Source organism: Phacochoerus africanus, chromosome 8, assembly GCF_016906955.1.
Source record: "Phacochoerus africanus isolate WHEZ1 chromosome 8, ROS_Pafr_v1, whole genome shotgun sequence".
NCBI classification, from domain to species: Eukaryota; Metazoa; Chordata; class Mammalia; order Artiodactyla; family Suidae; genus Phacochoerus; species Phacochoerus africanus.
Window position 1 is genome coordinate 97841894 of NC_062551.1, and position 16514 is coordinate 97858407.

The 16514-nt window shown below is 44.5% G+C and overlaps 1 protein-coding gene across 2 annotated transcripts in view; it reads right to left on the reverse strand.

Moving 5' to 3' along the window:
* VAPA (VAMP associated protein A) overlaps nt 1-452 on the reverse strand; it is a 41159-nt gene extending 40707 nt beyond the window's left edge. Inside the window, exon 1 of one of the 2 annotated variants that reach the window (XM_047793696.1) lies at nt 142-452. In XM_047793696.1, the coding sequence (XP_047649652.1) occupies nt 142-220 (79 nt within the window). In that variant the 5' untranslated portion in view covers nt 221-452. The remainder of the gene's footprint in view (nt 1-141) is intronic. The other variant, XM_047793697.1, reaches the window with a different exon arrangement.
* Between the last annotated feature and the right edge of the window lie 16062 nt (nt 453-16514).

Sequence of the window (16514 nt, forward strand, 5' to 3'; positions counted from 1 at the left end):
CCGCGGGCCTCAAGATGGCGGCGGCCTCGCCGGGCGGGGGGCGGGGGCGCGCGCACCCGCGCGGGAGGGGCCGTGGCGGCGGGGGAGGGGGAAGGGGCCCCGGGCGCGGCCGCCACCCTGCCCGCCTGCCCGCTTGCCCACCTTTGAATTTGAGGTCTGTGGGCGGGTCGAGGACCAGGATCTGCTCGTGCTTCGCCATGGCCCCGGAGGCGGACGCCATCGGAGAGACAGCGGAGAGCGGGGGCGCGCCCGCGGCGGCCGGTCGGTGGCTGCGGGCGGGGGGCGGCGGCGCGGCTCGGCCCGGGTCGACGCGGGGCCAGCGCTCGGCTCCCGAACCCGACGCCCACAGCTGTGTCGCCGGCTCGGAGGGCCGCCCGCCGGTCCGCAGCTCCGGGTCTCACAACTGACTCAACCCCACACCAGCCGCCGCGGCCGCGCGCACTGCGATCCTCGGCGCCCCACGTGACGCTCCTGCGTGCCTACGTGCGCGCCCCTGCGGCCGGGAACGTCTCGCGCAGGGCCTGCCCTCCACGCCGGCTTGGCGCGCCGCGGACTGCTGCGCTTGCGCGCCGCTGGCCGGGCCGAGCTGGACGCCCGGCCCGGCTGTCAAAGGAACGGGTGTGGACCTGGGCGGAGCTCGGCTCCAGGGCACCGACGCGGCGCGCACCGCAAGGCAGCAGAGCGCAATCCTCGGTCACGTTTAACTGCGATTACGACGCGGAGAACCTGCTACTGCAGTGCATCACTACCTACCAAGTTGGAATGCCTAACAGCAGAAGGCGCAGCAAGGCTCGTTGACTACAACTCCCAGCACGCTCCGCGCGGGGCAAGTCTCCGCGCGGCCTGGTCCCCCTGCGGCGCTGTACAGTGCTTGCCGGGAGTTGTAGTAGCTGCTGTGGGTGGCGGGAAGGAGAGGGGTCCTTTAAAGGCAAAGGGGATGGGGTGCGCTAAGACTCATTTTGGTTCTCAGAGAGCGTCTCCATCTCCGCTGAAAAAAGAGAAGTAAGAACTTTTGGAGCTCGACTCAAGGTTCACCTGGTTAGAAATATAAACTATGCCTTATGAAAAACATGTGGGGATCTGTCAGTTTGCTAATTCTCTTCATCCCTTCCTCGGTAGCCAGAATTCCCAATCGTTTTCCAGTCCGAACTCTCCTGCCTCCTCAATTCTCTCCAGTGATGCGAAAGCCGAGGAAGAAACACACCTCCTTTAAAAAGCAGACGCGTCGTTGTGGATCTGACGAGGCACACGTATCAAACTGGAAATAAAAGTCAAAATCTGCAGCGTTCGTTGCTGTAGTTCTGTTCTTCAGTTTTGACTGGTAATGATAAGCCCAAACCAAAACAGTGGTCACGTTCACAGGTTGGAAACGAATTCTGTCTGCATCATTACGGAAGACCGGTAAACTGAACCAAAGGGGGAAAAACCCACAGCCAAGTTGCTGACCCATCTTTAACCGATTGCCAGCGTAATCATGGGCAGGAACATGAAATGTGCCATAAGTAGTAAATCGTTATGCTACCGCGAATTTAAATCCCTAGGAAGCACCACAGAACAAAGGACAAATTGATGCTGCCATGAAGGAGCAGCCCGGTCTGTCTAGAAAGCAAATGAGACAAATGGGACGATGGCCTAGGCTAGGCACAGTGTCAATGTTTTCACTGCGGTCCAGGTATCAGCGCCCCTCTAGGAAGAGCTTTGCAGAACAGCTAACCTAGCATCACACTAGCCTCTGTTACGCATCTCCGAAACTTTGGAGGATAGAAGCACTGAAATATTCAAAAATCATGTGTAAATTTACATCTCCTTCGGTTACCTTTTATCCACAAAGTTATTTTGAAATTTCAATTATCATAAAGAGTACAAAAATTACCCGTTTATCAAAGGAGGGCTTAAAGTTAAAAAAACAAACAACAAAAAGAGACATTGAAATTGACAGTAGCTCCACAAGATATTGTCCCTCATATGTTTAGTTTCGAGGTGTATCCAGATTGTTTTTTTTCTTGCCTAAGAACTCTTATCTGTGGGAAAGTTAGCCTGGCTGGACTGGCTCCTCTACAGCCAGATGGACACTTCTCTTCCCAGCAAGCATTTGGGAAGCCCAGTTAGCAGGCCCAGCATGCTGCAGGTTTGACCAAACTCTCCCTGTGGGACAACGGCTGTGATCATGATCAATTCAGGACGAAACCTAAATTGGGTGTATTCCAGTTTGTACATCTATGTCATTAAGAAACCTGCAGTAATCACCTTTGGAGTGAACTTTTCTTTTTGCTGTATGGCTTCAAAAGTCGTCTACGTAGAGTCTAAAGACTAAGGAATCTACATATAGGGTAGTCTAAGAATATACAAAACTACTTTGGAATAATTCCATTACTGTTTTAGAGCACAGCATTAATAATGACTCAGAGTCCTCCAGAACCTCCTACCCATCCTTAAATAGTGCCCTATTTTTTTTTTGTCTTTTTGCTATTTCTTGGGCCGCTCCCGCGGCATATGGAGGTTCCCAGGATAGGGGTTGAATCGGAGCTGTAGCCACCGGCCTACACCAGAGCCACAACAACGCAGGATCCGAGCCGCATCTGCAACCTACACCACAGCTCACGGCAACGCCGGATCGTTAACCCACTGAGCAAGGGCAGGGACTGAACCCGCAACCTCATGGTTCCTAGTCGGGCTCGTTAACCACTGCACCACGATGGGAACTCCCCCCCCCCCTTTTTTTTTCTTTTTTTTTTTTTAAGGCAACACCCTCGGCCTATGGAAGTTCCCAGGCGAGGGGTCAAATTGGAACTGCAGCTATGGGTCTATATCACAGCCATGGCAACACCAGATCTGAGCTACATCTTTGAACTACACCATAGCTCATGGCAATGTCAGATCCTTAACCTGTTAACAGAGCCAGGGATTGAACCTGTGTCCTCATGAGCAATAGTCAGGTTCATTACCACTGAGCCACAAAGGGAATTCCCAAATTGTGACCTATGTAAGTGATTTTTGCTTTAGTGTTTATTAATACCTTTCTTCTAACAGTTCAAAGAACATAACAAACATCCACAAGTTACTCAGAACGACCTTATAACATCAAGTGTTACTTTTGTTGTTAAATATGGAAATGAAAACAAAGGCGAAAGCATCCCATGTCAGTTAACAGAGTTAAACTGGTGGGCAGGAGGAGCTGCCAATTTTCTGTACATTTTTGCTGTCCCCCAGCCCCAATAAAATGATGCCTGAAAGTGATTAAGACAGCAGTTTTTAATGTAACTGACATCTGTTTTTGGAACAGAGAAACAAGGCCTGATGTTCACTGCTCTTTTTACATCGATTAATGCAGCTACATAAATATCCCTTAAGGTATCAGCAAAAAATATACACAAGTATATTTCTCTAACTCCCACGTTTTCATAAGAGTTACAAAGTCCTTGAATATTACTTCAACCTGCTCGAATCATTAATAATGTTCCCCTTTGCACAGATTATCTCTTATGGATTTGCCAAGAACAATGAATTTTTTTCAAAAAACCGCTAATTTCCAGTACAAGAGGTAACAAACTATAACCAACTTCTTCTCCATAGCTAAATGTGTTCATCTTTACTCTAGAGGTACTCTATAATTACAAATTTGTTTACACTCAACTCTCTGCATCATTCAACTCAGTAAACATTTAAATGAGCATGCTTTCAACAAATATTGAGGAGGTAAATTGTATAGGGTACAGCCTTTGGATCTGAACTGCTCTATTCAAGCACCATTTTCTGCTGTGTGGTCATAGTAGCTTCCTTCACCGCTCTGTGCCTGTTCTGCATTTATAAATTGGGGAGAATAAGAAAACCTGTGTCCAAGGTTTGACATGAGAATTAAATGACTTCTACACAGGACATACTTAGAATAGTGCCTGGTTCCAGCCCTATGACCTTATCAGTGTTAAATTATTGCTCTGCCTGGCATGTGGTAGGTGATACCGTGGCCTCTGCCCTTGTAGGCTTACATTTAAGCTGCAGGGAGGCGGGGGAAGCCAGGAGTGGACTGAGAAGGAGCTCAGTGGTGTAGAAATCTGCTGAGCTGTGCTATAAGGTGAAGAGTAGAAACGGTTCACCTGAGTAATGGGGTGAAGCAAAAAGGAAACACAGTCACTGCACACAGAGGGCTCTTTCCAAAGCAGATGGAGCTGGTAGAGAGTGATGACCAACCAAAACACACAAGAGGTCGAGAGCATCACAGAGACTTGATGCTTATGTGAGGTTGGGTATGTTAGGAGTGCTCCTTAAAGCATATTTGTCAGACTTCTGCAAGAAATAGAAGCTCCAAGAGATGACAGCTGGATGCTTCACCAGATAAAACCCAGGCTGGAAGAAGCCTTAGAAAAAAGACTTATACTGGCATTTTTCTTTGTATGACTATTTAAAGCAGTTAAAACTCTAAAATTAATGATCCTTGTTTTTGGAGTTCCCTGGTGGTAAGGATCTGGCTTCTCACTGCTGTGGCTCAATTTCCCTCTGCTGAGGGGAACTAGTGCTAACTGCCTGAGTTGTATATCACTCCCCAACCTTATCCATACTTACAAAAACATAGCTAGTTTGGGGGCTTTTTTGAAAAAAATAAGAATTCTTGTAAAATAAGTAAAAATACATGCAATTGCTTTATTCACCTGACAGTATATTGTGGATATCTGATCCATATCAGATATTGGCAAAGATCTAACTCAGTCTTTTTTTTTTTTTGTCTTTTTGTTGTTGTTGTTGTTGTTGTTGTTGTTGCTATTTCTTGGGCCACTCCCGTGGCATATGGAGGTTCCCAGGATAGGGGTTGAATTGGAGCTGTAGCCACCAGCCTACGCCAGAGCCACAGCAACGCGGGATCCGAGCCGCGTCTGCAACCTACACCACAGCTCACGGCAACGCCGGATCGTTAACCCACTGAGCAAGGGCAGGGATTGAACCCGCAACCTCATGGTTCCTAGTCGGACTCGTTAACCACTGCGCCACAACGGGAACTCCTAACTCAGTCTTTTAATAGCTGAATCCATAGAATAGATTACTCTACAATGGTACCATTTGTTCCCTTATCGATGAACATGTTAATTGATCTAAGCTTTTATCACAACAAATAGCACTGCAATAAACAACCTTATACACATATCCTTACCACAGGATGCTTTTATTTCCACACGGAGGTTCCCAGTGGTGGAACCACTGTGTCAAGGATATTTGCTATTTCAATATTTTTGCACACATTTTATCCAAAGAGTTGTAGCAGCTCACACTTCCATCAGGAACTTATGAGACTGTCGGTCTCCCCCAGCCTCACCATGTGCTCTCCAAACCAGCCACTGAAGAGGGGGCATATATAAGTATCCTTGGGGGAGGTCCCGTTGTGGCGCAGCGGAAACAAATCGCACTAGGAACCATGAGGTCGAGGGTTGGATCCTTGGCCTTTCTCAGTGGGTTAAGGATCCAGCGTTGCCGTGAGCTGTGGTGTAGGTCGAAGACACAGCTTGGATTCTGCATTGCTGTGGCTGTGGAGCAGGCTGGTAGCTACAGCTCTGATTAGACCCCTAGTCTGGGAACCTCCATCTACCACGGGTGCAACCCTAAAAAGACAAAAGACTAAATAAATAAATAAATATCCTTGGATTGTTTGGGTCAATAGTTTTGGCCTGCAAATTGGATACTTTCCTTGAATCCATCGTTATTCATTGAGTCCATCTTCTCTTGCTCATTCCCTTTTCTTTCTCTAGATTACAAAGATTAGAGCACCGGTAAGCACGAGACCCTCTGCAGTTAACATTGCTTTTTCTCCTACAAATACAGTTATTCTTGAAGGAAACCAAGCAAGAAGAAACTGAAAGATGCTTGTGAATGATAAATCCACATTTGGCCTTATCTGACTCCTCATCCTCTCTGAACCCACAGGCTTCTATGCATAACCTAACAAAAACCAGCATATCTGCGGGGTGGAGAGCACAGATTGGGACATAAGCAGACTGGGATCCAGGCCCCACCAATTCTTGCCCTCTTGTGCGATTAACCTTTGTGACCTTATCTTAAAATGGCAACAACCCAACTTGGGTGTAATACTGCTTATGAGTACAAAGTGCTTAGTGTGGTGCTCAGCAAAGCTTTCAATAAATGATTACTATATGGTCTAGGGTTTTCTGAAAATAATGAGTGTTGAGTTTTTTGGTATTCATTTATTCCGGTGGTTTGGTTGATGGCTTGTTTTGGAGTAAGTGCTCTATGGCACAGGCTAAGGCAGGCGCAAAGAAAACCAATATCTAATGTGAGGACGGGAGAAGTTGATGGTCTAAATGGACATAAGCAACTATAATCCCATGTGTGATGAGTATTAAGAGAAGGAACTGAAAAAGATTAACTCTGGGAGAGTTAGCAAGTACTCCAAAGATATCTGACCATTTCAAGACCATGACATTTTTTTACGGCCAGGTAAACACACACACACACACACACACACACACACACACACACACACCCCTCTCCAAGATTTTTTTTTACTAGAATGTTAAATTTATTTTCCTAGAGGGTTTGGGGGGATTGTTTTTTATTAAGAACAAAAAAGTTGGAAACATGGATAAGCACAGTATGGTATATACAAACAATAGAATATTATTCAGCCTTAAAAGGGAACTTCTAACACATGCTGCAATACAAATGAATCTTGAAGAAGATTCTAAATGAAAGAGGCCAGACACAAAAGGACAAATACTGTATGATTCCATTTATTTGAGGGACCTCAAGTAGTCAAATTCATAGAGGTAGAAAGTAAAATGGTAGGTGCCAGGGGCCGAGGGAGGGGGAATGGGGAAGGAGCATCCTACAGCGACAGTTACAGTTTGACAAGAAGGTGTAAAAGTTCTGTAGGTGGATGATGGTGATGTTTACACAAGAATATGACTGTACTTAATGCTGCTGAACTGGTCGCTTAAAAATGTTTAAGATGGAGTTCCCGTTGTGGCGCAGTGGTTGACGAATCTGACTAGGAACCATGAGGTTGCGGGTTCAATCCCTGCCCTTGCTCAGTGGGTTAACGATCCGGCGTTGCCGTGAGCTGTGGTGTAGGTTGCAGACGCGGCTCGGATCCCGCGTTGCTGTGGCTCTGGTGTAGGCCGGTGGCTACAGCTCCGATTCAACCCCTAGCCTGGGAACCTCCATATGCCGCGGGAGCGGCCCAGGACATAGCAACAACAACAACAATAACAACAACAACAAAAGACAAAAAAAAAAAAAGTTTAAGATGGCGTTCCCGTGGCTCAGTGGAAATGAATCTGACTAGCATCCATGAGGACGCAGGTTCGATCCCTGGCCTTTCTCAATGGGTTAAGCATACAGCGTTGCCATGAGCTGTGGTATAGGTCGCAGATGCGGCTCAGATCCCGTGTTGCTGTGGCTGTGGTGTAGGCCAGCGTCTGTAGCTCCAGTTTGACCCCTAGCCTGGGAACCTCCATGTGCCACGGGTCCAGCCCTACAAAGACACCCACACACACAAAAAAATGGTTAAGATGGTAAATTACCACAAGAAGACAAGAGAATAAAAGCATTTGTTTTGTTGAGCAGAAATAATGAATCATTTCATTCTATAGCAGTGCCCTGGCTGTCTCTTTCTGTCTCACTGTCTCTTTTTACCTCACTTATTCTGGCCATTTGAAGCAATTTTGGGCTTGCTCCAATCTGGGTTCAATCTCTGGGCTTTCCCGTCTATAGAGATAGTATAACTATCTACCTTCCAAGACGGCTATTGGAAATTAGGTGACACTTGTGAGTGTGTGAGCACAATACCTGGTACATATGAGTACTCTGTAAACATCACCGTTGCTGTGATTTACGTCACGATTCTCTCCTTAGGCAGGCACGAATGTCCATCTGGGGCTCCCGTTTTAGGCTATATACCTCGGGAGGGATAATGAGGACCATACATTTATTTGGAGAAAATAAAAGAATAAATCCAAAAAATTGCATTGTCAGCCCTGGAGACACCATAGCACTGTCTGACAAACAGTTACTTCAAAGGAATTATTTCTAGTTCTCCTGTTGAACACGGGCTGTAGTTTAAGTCTGGAATATAGCTCATCAGCATATTAAGTCCCTAGTCACTACATTAAAAATATGAATATATGGAGTTCCCTGGTGGCCTAGTGGTTAAGAATCCGGCCTTTTCACTGCTGCGGCTCAGGTTTAATCCCTGGCCTGGGAACTTCCACATGCCATGGGTGCAGCCAAAAAAAGAAAATTAGGAATATGAATGCCTTGGGGATCACTTTCTACTGCATCGATGAGTACCTAGAGTCCTCAGAGAGTGGTTAAAGCCTGTGGCCTGAATGAAGGCTGGGTGACCCCAGGATCCAGGACAAACCCAGTCTTGTGGGGCCTAAGCAGTTGCTGTGGATGTGGTGCATTCATTCACCAGAGCACCTGTGAGGTGAGTGGGAACCATGGGGTCAGTCTGGAGGTGTGGCTGGACCACTGACCCCTGCAGAATTTATACCATGAAACATGGACATCAAGTTGATAGCACAATGTCATGCAGGAAGCAAGCAACGTTGTAAATGTCCTTAGCACTTGACTTATACGATGGCTTTAGCCGTTGTCTACTTGTGTGTTTAACAGCAGTTGAAGCCAAGTATGTACATGTAATTTTATTTCAGGGCAATTCCTCGGCCATATTATGGAAACTCAGTGAGCTGCTTCCTCAGGATGAGGGCTTTCTTTGGAAATTAAAAGGCTCTGAGAAATTTAACTTATCCTAGCCTCAGTGATCCACAAGATTTTACTTCCTTAGAGATGTGATTTTAAAAATACCAAAAGCTTGAGAACACACACACAGCCCATCTTTTTCACGTGGCATTTCTCTCCTCCCAGCGCCCTTTAAGTGTCTGACCCCCAGTGCTGGAGGCTGCTGGCAAGGAGGAGTGACACAACATCCAGAACTGCCGCATCGATTCCCTCCTCGGCCGGTGTCACCTTCCAGGGTTGCTTCAGGACACTCACACTGTACCCGATGGCCAGGGACCAGCGTCATCATGCAGGCTGGCCCGCCAGGCGGCTTCTCGCCCTCTGTCCTCGGCTGGGGAGGGTGATTCGACTCAGCTCAGACAAATAAACCAGGCACAGGGCAACCAGGATATAATTATTCCTATTTTTAATCTGGCTGAAGATCAATAGGATCATGAATTTTGAAGAATTGTAAAGCTAAAGAATGGAAACAAAATTATCCCTAGGAAAGAAACACGGCTTTTCACTGAGGCAGCTCCCCTTGGCTAACTCCTGCCCTGCTCCTGTGAGGACCCTTTCATACAGCCAGGGTGAACCCCAGAAATGCCCACTGCTCAAACACCACCTGGCCAACCCCTCCTGTTTTTCTATGGCTTTGTCTTCCTTCTAGTGAATTTGTTCATCCATAGTGACAGGTCATCTCTTGCCTGAGAACACGGGTGTAGGAGGGGAAGATAGAAATACAGCTAAGGTACACAGTTGTCTCTTTCATGCAATGGTTTATAGATTATGAAAAGAATAGCCCAAATGCCCATGCTAGCTGATCCTATGATGAATGAGAATAATTAAAATATATGTGGGAACAAATGAACCTATCTACAAAAAACAGAGACAGAATCACAGATACAGAGAACAGACTTGTGGTTGGCGAGGGGAAGAAGGGGTGGGGGAGGGAAGGACTGGGAGTTTGGGATTAGTAGATGCACACTATTACATATAGGATGGATAAACAACAAGGTCTTGCCATATAGCACAGGGAGCTCTACTCAATTTCCTGTGATAAACCATGATGGAAAAGCATGTGAGAAAGAATATAGATAAATATACATACGTGTGTGTGTATAACTGAATCACTTTGCTGTACAGCAGAAATTAACACATTATAAATCAACACTACTTCAATAAACAATTTTTTTAAAAATATGTGTGTGAACCATATTCTCATAATTGGACAGCATACAAACTTCTTAGGCCATTAAAGAAAACATACTAGAAATGCATATTTCCTATGTAGGAACATCTCGCCCTTAAGTGTATCCTAACACCAACCTCTCATTGCTGTTCTATGTTTAGGCATTTTTCACAAAAATATTTTATTCATTTGCATATTCGTTTCCTGTGGCTGTGGTAACAAATTATGCTTGGGTGTTGTTTAAAGCAACAGATACTTATGTTCCCAGTTCTGGAGGCCAGCGTCCAAAGTCAAGTTATGGCCAAGGCTGCATACCCGCTGGAGGCTCTGAAGGAGAATCTGTTCCTTCATTGTTTCAACTTTTGGTGGCTGCTGGCCAGCCTTGCCTGTGGCCCCACCACTCCAACCCCTGCCTCCATCTTCACATGGCCTTCTCCTGTGCATGTGTGTGCACATGTGTGTGTGCACGCGTATGTGTGCACATGTGTGTTTGCGCACACATGCATGAGGATTCTCGTGCCTCTCCTGGATAAAGACACTATGAAAGGCTTTAGGATTCACCCAGATAATCCAGGGTAATCTCATTGCAAAACACTTAACATAATCACATCTACAAAGACTCTTTTTCCAAATAAGGTAACACACAAGTTCCTGGGGTTAGGACCAAATATCTTTGGAGCCACCATTCAATCCACTAAAGCTGGTACTAATAAACTTCACATTAACTTAAGAATTTTTTAAAAATCATCTCTGACAAATAACCCAACATAGAGAAATGTAATAACATGAAGTGTCAATAAACTTAACACTTGAAAATATAAAAAGAATTCAATTCAATAGATTATTTTATATGATGTGAAAATTATTTCCTTTTTTCTAATTCTCTTCTAAAAATAACTGAAGCATTGTTAACCAAAATTATGTGTAAATTTGCCAGTGGTTACTATACAAATCTAGGTATCTCTCTTTTAAAAAAATAATAATAGGGGTGAAAATTATAAAAAGTTGAAATAATAGGATGGCAAAGGCAGACTCGGGCCCATTTTCATGAAATACAGAGTGTTTAATCAGGTAATGGCATTTGCTATCCCTTGATAAAAGACAAAACAAAGTTTGCTAGTGTGTGATGGAAAAGAATGAGTTTTGGGGTCTGAGTCTGCCTTTGGTATCCTACGTTTTTCAATTTTTGATAATTTTCACTCCATTATTATTTTTCAAGGGAAAGATACCTAGATTTGTATAGTAATCACAGGCAAATTTACTCATACTTTTGGTAAATAAATAATGTCATTTGAAGCAATACGATGGACCTAGAAATTATCATACTAAGTGAAGTAAATCAGACAAAGACAAATATCACATGAGATCACTAACATGTTAAATCTAACGGAAATTATACAATACAACTTACAAAGCAGAAACAGACTCAAAGATTCTTAAACCAAACTTACGGTTACCAAAGGAGAAACGTGGGGAGGGGATAAATTAGGGTGTTGGGGTTGATATATACACATTACTATATATAAAATAGGTAACAAGGATCTACTGTATAGCACAGGGAAATTTATTCAATACTGTGTTAACAACCTATACGGGAAAAGAATCTGAAAAGAATGGATATATGTATAGGTATGACTGATTTACTTTGCTGTATGTCTGGAATTAACATAACTTTGTGTGTCAACTATATTCCAATATGAATTTTTTTTTTAAGGGCTGCACCTGCGACATATGGAAGTTCCCGGGCTAAGGGTTGAATCAGGGGCAGAACTGCCAGCCCATGCCACAGCCTCAGCAACACCAGATGTGAGCCACATATGTGACCTACACCACAGCTCACAGGCAACACCGGATCCTTTAACCCACTGAGTGAAGCCAGGGATCGAACCCGCAACCTCATGGTTCCTAGTTGGATTCGTTAACCACTGCGCCACGACAGGAGCTCCCCTAAAAATTTTTTAAAAAGAAAAAAAAATCAAGAGGGAATTTACCAAAAAAAAAAAAAATCCTATGTTTCATATGGACTTTTTGGCCACCTTCCTATTACCTAATTTTCACTGAGATTGATAAGCATCATCTAGTTACATCCACCCAGTTTCTAAGATTTCCATAAGCAATACAATTTTAGATTTCTGGAGTAGCCCGATGATTGACTTAGAAGAGAAATAGTGAGCGTACTGCCAGGGGGGCACTCAAATGCCAGGATCTTGTCCACCTGACTTCAGCCCTTGAGGTCAAGGTGACCCAGCTCTGCACCAGACTTCTGCCCCCCTCATCACTGGTTGTCCCGGGTGACAACCTCCTCTGCTTCCAGACCTTCTGTGTCACCTCCCCTGAGCCCATCCTGTCTCCACACACAGTAACCACTCTCTGACTTTTATACCCACAGGTCACCCCTATGGTTTTGGCAACTTCTGCAGTCTCCTCTTAGTTTCTTGGGTCTCATCCTCACTGCTTGGTTTTCTGCTTGTTGGCATCCTTCGATGCCAAGAGGAGAGAGCGCTCTATTCGCCCTTGACCTTCAGGAAATCCCCATCCCTGCTGGTCAGCTCAGCTTGACCCCTCTGGAGACAGGACATTTGGCTGTGTTTCACTTGAATTGTTGAAAGGGCATCAAATCTTCATCCAGGAGGATAAACAAGGATTATCAAGATCTCACATTTAAGCAAGTCAGTGAAGTATAGAAGAATCCTAAGATTTAGAAATCAATTTATCAGTTTTAATTAAAAACAGAGGAGTTTTCAGTTTCCTATATACCTCTAAGCAGTTTTCCCAGAGGACAGCCTATGGTCTCTGAATATTCACTGCATTCAAAACGGTTTCTCGGCTCTAAACAGAGTTCATTTCTCACGTACACATCTGTCTTTTTGCCTTTAATCTGAATATCAACAAAAACATGTGTAGTATCTGAACCACACATAATAAAACTTGGACTTTTTTTTTCTAAAAGCACATAAGGAAAGAATCAGTACCATTGATTGGGCCTGAGCAGTAGGAACAATGGCAGCTGGTGTCCACCACATACAACTGCCGATTCTATTTTAGCATTTTTACATCTACATACTTATATGAAAGCAGCAATCCAAAATAAAGTAGGATTATAATTTGGGTTTATAAATGCTGTTTCGAAAACCTCGGATGCCAAAACAGAGATTATTTGAAAGTAATTATATTTATCGTATGAGTAATTTTGAGCTCATGGAGAGAGAGGAAATTATTTAAGGAGGTGAGCATCGAAAGGAGATCATCGAAATTCATTAATGTCAAATTGTCTCACCAAGATGCTGCTCCCATTCCAGTTCTTTGGCAGATCGTCTTCGCAATGACAACGCATTCTAGCCTAGAATTGTTAACTGGCCTGATTTAAAGGAAATCTTCTTTAAAGCCTTGTCTGGGAGGCAGCTGGCCTCATCTGCCATTCCTAAACCAAGAATCATTAGCGGACGGGTGAGTTCCCCCGAGTCGTCCTAATGTCCGTGAAAGATATTGATCCATGAGTCATCAGACCTGCATTTAGCTTCGCCTTTCAAACACCAAGGCACATGGGAGAGAGAAGTAGCCTTCAGTCCACCATCCTGGAGCCCCGCCAGCAGTGGTCCCCAGAGACCTCTGGGATGTTTCGTGGAAACTGCAGTAGGGTCTGCAGACGCCTGGGACACTGGAGTGACCCTGCTCCTCTCCCATCTTCCCACACCAGGTCTCACTCTTGCTTGAAATCACTATTTTAACCTAAAAGATGACGACTCAACATGTGAGCATAAGAGCTCTACACTCCCCATCAACATGCAGCGCAACGATCACATTTTCTTTCCATTTTCACTCACTTTCCTTCACTTCAATCCCTGACTCTCTTCACCAACCTCAACTCCATGTTTATCATTTTTGACTTTTTCTAATTCAAATCAATCTTTTGTTTCCATTCTGGAATTTGAAAATCCTGATGTTCTCAAATCTCAAAGCTTTACCTGGCTCCATGCTAGGCTGATCTCAACATTTGTCACTGTCACTAACCATTTTCACTGTGGCTGTTAAACGATCTCCTAATTAACGTGCCATCATGATTTCAGAAGTTGCAGCCTATCTTCTTGGTTACTTTGTTTTTTAGTTAACTTTTATCTCCATAGAATGTACCATTTCACAATTCCCTTGCCAGATCTTAAAAATCTGCCCAAACCTCAGTGAAATTCTCTAAGTGACAAAATACCACATCTTTTAAATATCTGCTGAGTATAATTTATTTGAAATGAACATTTCAGCCTCAAAAAGACAACTGTATTGAACACCCAAGGAACAGTCTGTGTAGATCCCCATCTATTAAATCTTTTTTTTTTGTCTTTTTTTTGCTATTTCTTGGGCCGCTCCTGCGGCATATGGAGGTTCCCAGGCTAGGGGTCTAATCAGAGCTGTAGCTGCCGGCCTACGCCAGAGCCACAGCAAAGTGGGATCTGAGCCGCGTCTGCAACCTACACCACAGCTCAAGGCAACGCCAGATCGTTAACCCACTGAGCAAGGGCAGGGATCGAACCTGCAACCTCATAGTTCCTAGTCGGATTCGTTAACCACTGCGCCACGACGGGAACTCCTATTAAATCTTTCACTTAGAGAAAAAGAAATTTCTTTTCTTTTCTTTTTTTTTGTCTTTTTGCCTTTTCTAGGGCTGTTCCCATGGCCTATGGAGGTTCCCATGTTAGGGGTCTAATCGGAGCTGCAGCCACCGGCCTACACTAGAGTCACAGCAACTCGGGATCTGAGCCGCGTCTGCGACCTATACCACAGCTCACGGCAACGCCGGATGCTCAACCCACTGAGCAAGGGCAGGGATCGAACCCGCAACCTCATGGTTCCTAGTCGGATTCGTTAACCACTGCGCCACAACGGGAACTCCAGAAATTTCTAAAATATCACTTAGAAGATCAGATCCCAAAACTATCTTACCCTGTTTATATCTTACCCTGTTTATATCCTTTGCATCTTTCTGAGCATCTAGTTCATAAGTGTTTCATATTCTTTTTGGATTCATATTCCACATGCCATCTTTTGTGAAACTCTTACGTTATCATAAGATAATTTATCACGTGAATAAAGCACAGAGTGTATTTATTTCTAAGGCCTACAGTTAGACTTAAGAAAATCAGACTGGATGAACATGCAATGAGAAGTGTTTGAAAGGAACTGGGTAAGTGCACAGGCTCTTATCATATACATATGTGTGTGTGTGTGTGTGTGTGTGTGTGTGTGTGTATATTCTTTTTCAGATTCTTTCCCCTCACAGATTATCATAAGATACTGTGTGTGGTTCCATGCTATTCAGTGGGTCTTTGTTGGTTACTCAAACAAACCCTTTTTTTCTGTTGTCTTTTTAGGGCCGTACCTGTGGCACCATGGAGGTTTCCAGGCTAGGGGTCAAGTCAGAGCTGTAGCCACAGCAATGCCAGATCCGAGCCACATCTGCAGTCTACACCACAGCTCATGGCAACGCCGGATCCTTAACCCACTGAGCGAGGCCAGGGATCGAACCTGAGTCCTCACGGGTACTAGTCAGATTTATTTCCGCTGAGCCACGACAGGAACACCTCAAATAAACTGTTAAAAAATTATAATATGCCTCAGTTTATCTTTAACAGCCTGTAAATATGATTCACCAATGAACCCATTTTCTTATTCCAGGTAGGCCTTCAGGGACAATTGGAGAGTTCGAGGATGAAGTACAGATGTTCCACATCATGACGTCACGTCCTAACTCCACTGGCAGAAGAGATGGTGGCTGGCAGGGAATGGGGGAAATGGGGAGCCAGGATTCAAGGGGTATAATATTATAGTTACACAAGATCAATAAGTTCCAGAGACTTGCTGGACAGGATAGAGCCTGTAGTTAATATGCTATTACACACTTTTAAAATGTGTTGAGAGGGTAGATCTCATGCTAAGTGTTCTTAACACACACACAAAGGAAAGGGACACACAGGGAAACTTCTGGAAAAAGGTGATGACTATGTTTATTACCTTGTTTGCAGTGACGGTGTCCCGGTGTATGCACTTAATCAAATTCTATATATTCAATATATGCAGCTACATATATGTATATATGCAGGTGTATATGTGTATACACACACACACACACACACACACATATATACACACTCTTGAGACACCTGAGAGCAGATATCAGAAACCTGGTCACCAGGAGGACAAAGGGAGAACTTGACACTAGGGTGCTGATGTCATAACGGCACCAAAGATCACACTAACTTAAGCTTGAAAAGCAAAGCACTTGGTCTGAGAGAACCAGAAGTTTCGAGCTATCTCAGATGTTGTGAGCATGGATCAGAAGAAAGAGACCTGGACTTGAAATCTGGAAACAGCTACGACACCAACAAATCCCACAGAGGTGTGCAGAGCCCTCGGAATTTCCCGCAGCCTCCATAGCACGTCCCGCACATGAGGGAGGTTAGATACATGTGAAGCTTTCCAGTTCTTTACTTGCAAAAGTGTCTTATCAACTTATTTGCAGAAGGGAAACAGACACAGACTTTACAAAACTTATGGGGGGGACTGGGAGTTGGGGATGAAAATGTTCTAAAATTAGTTTGTGATGATG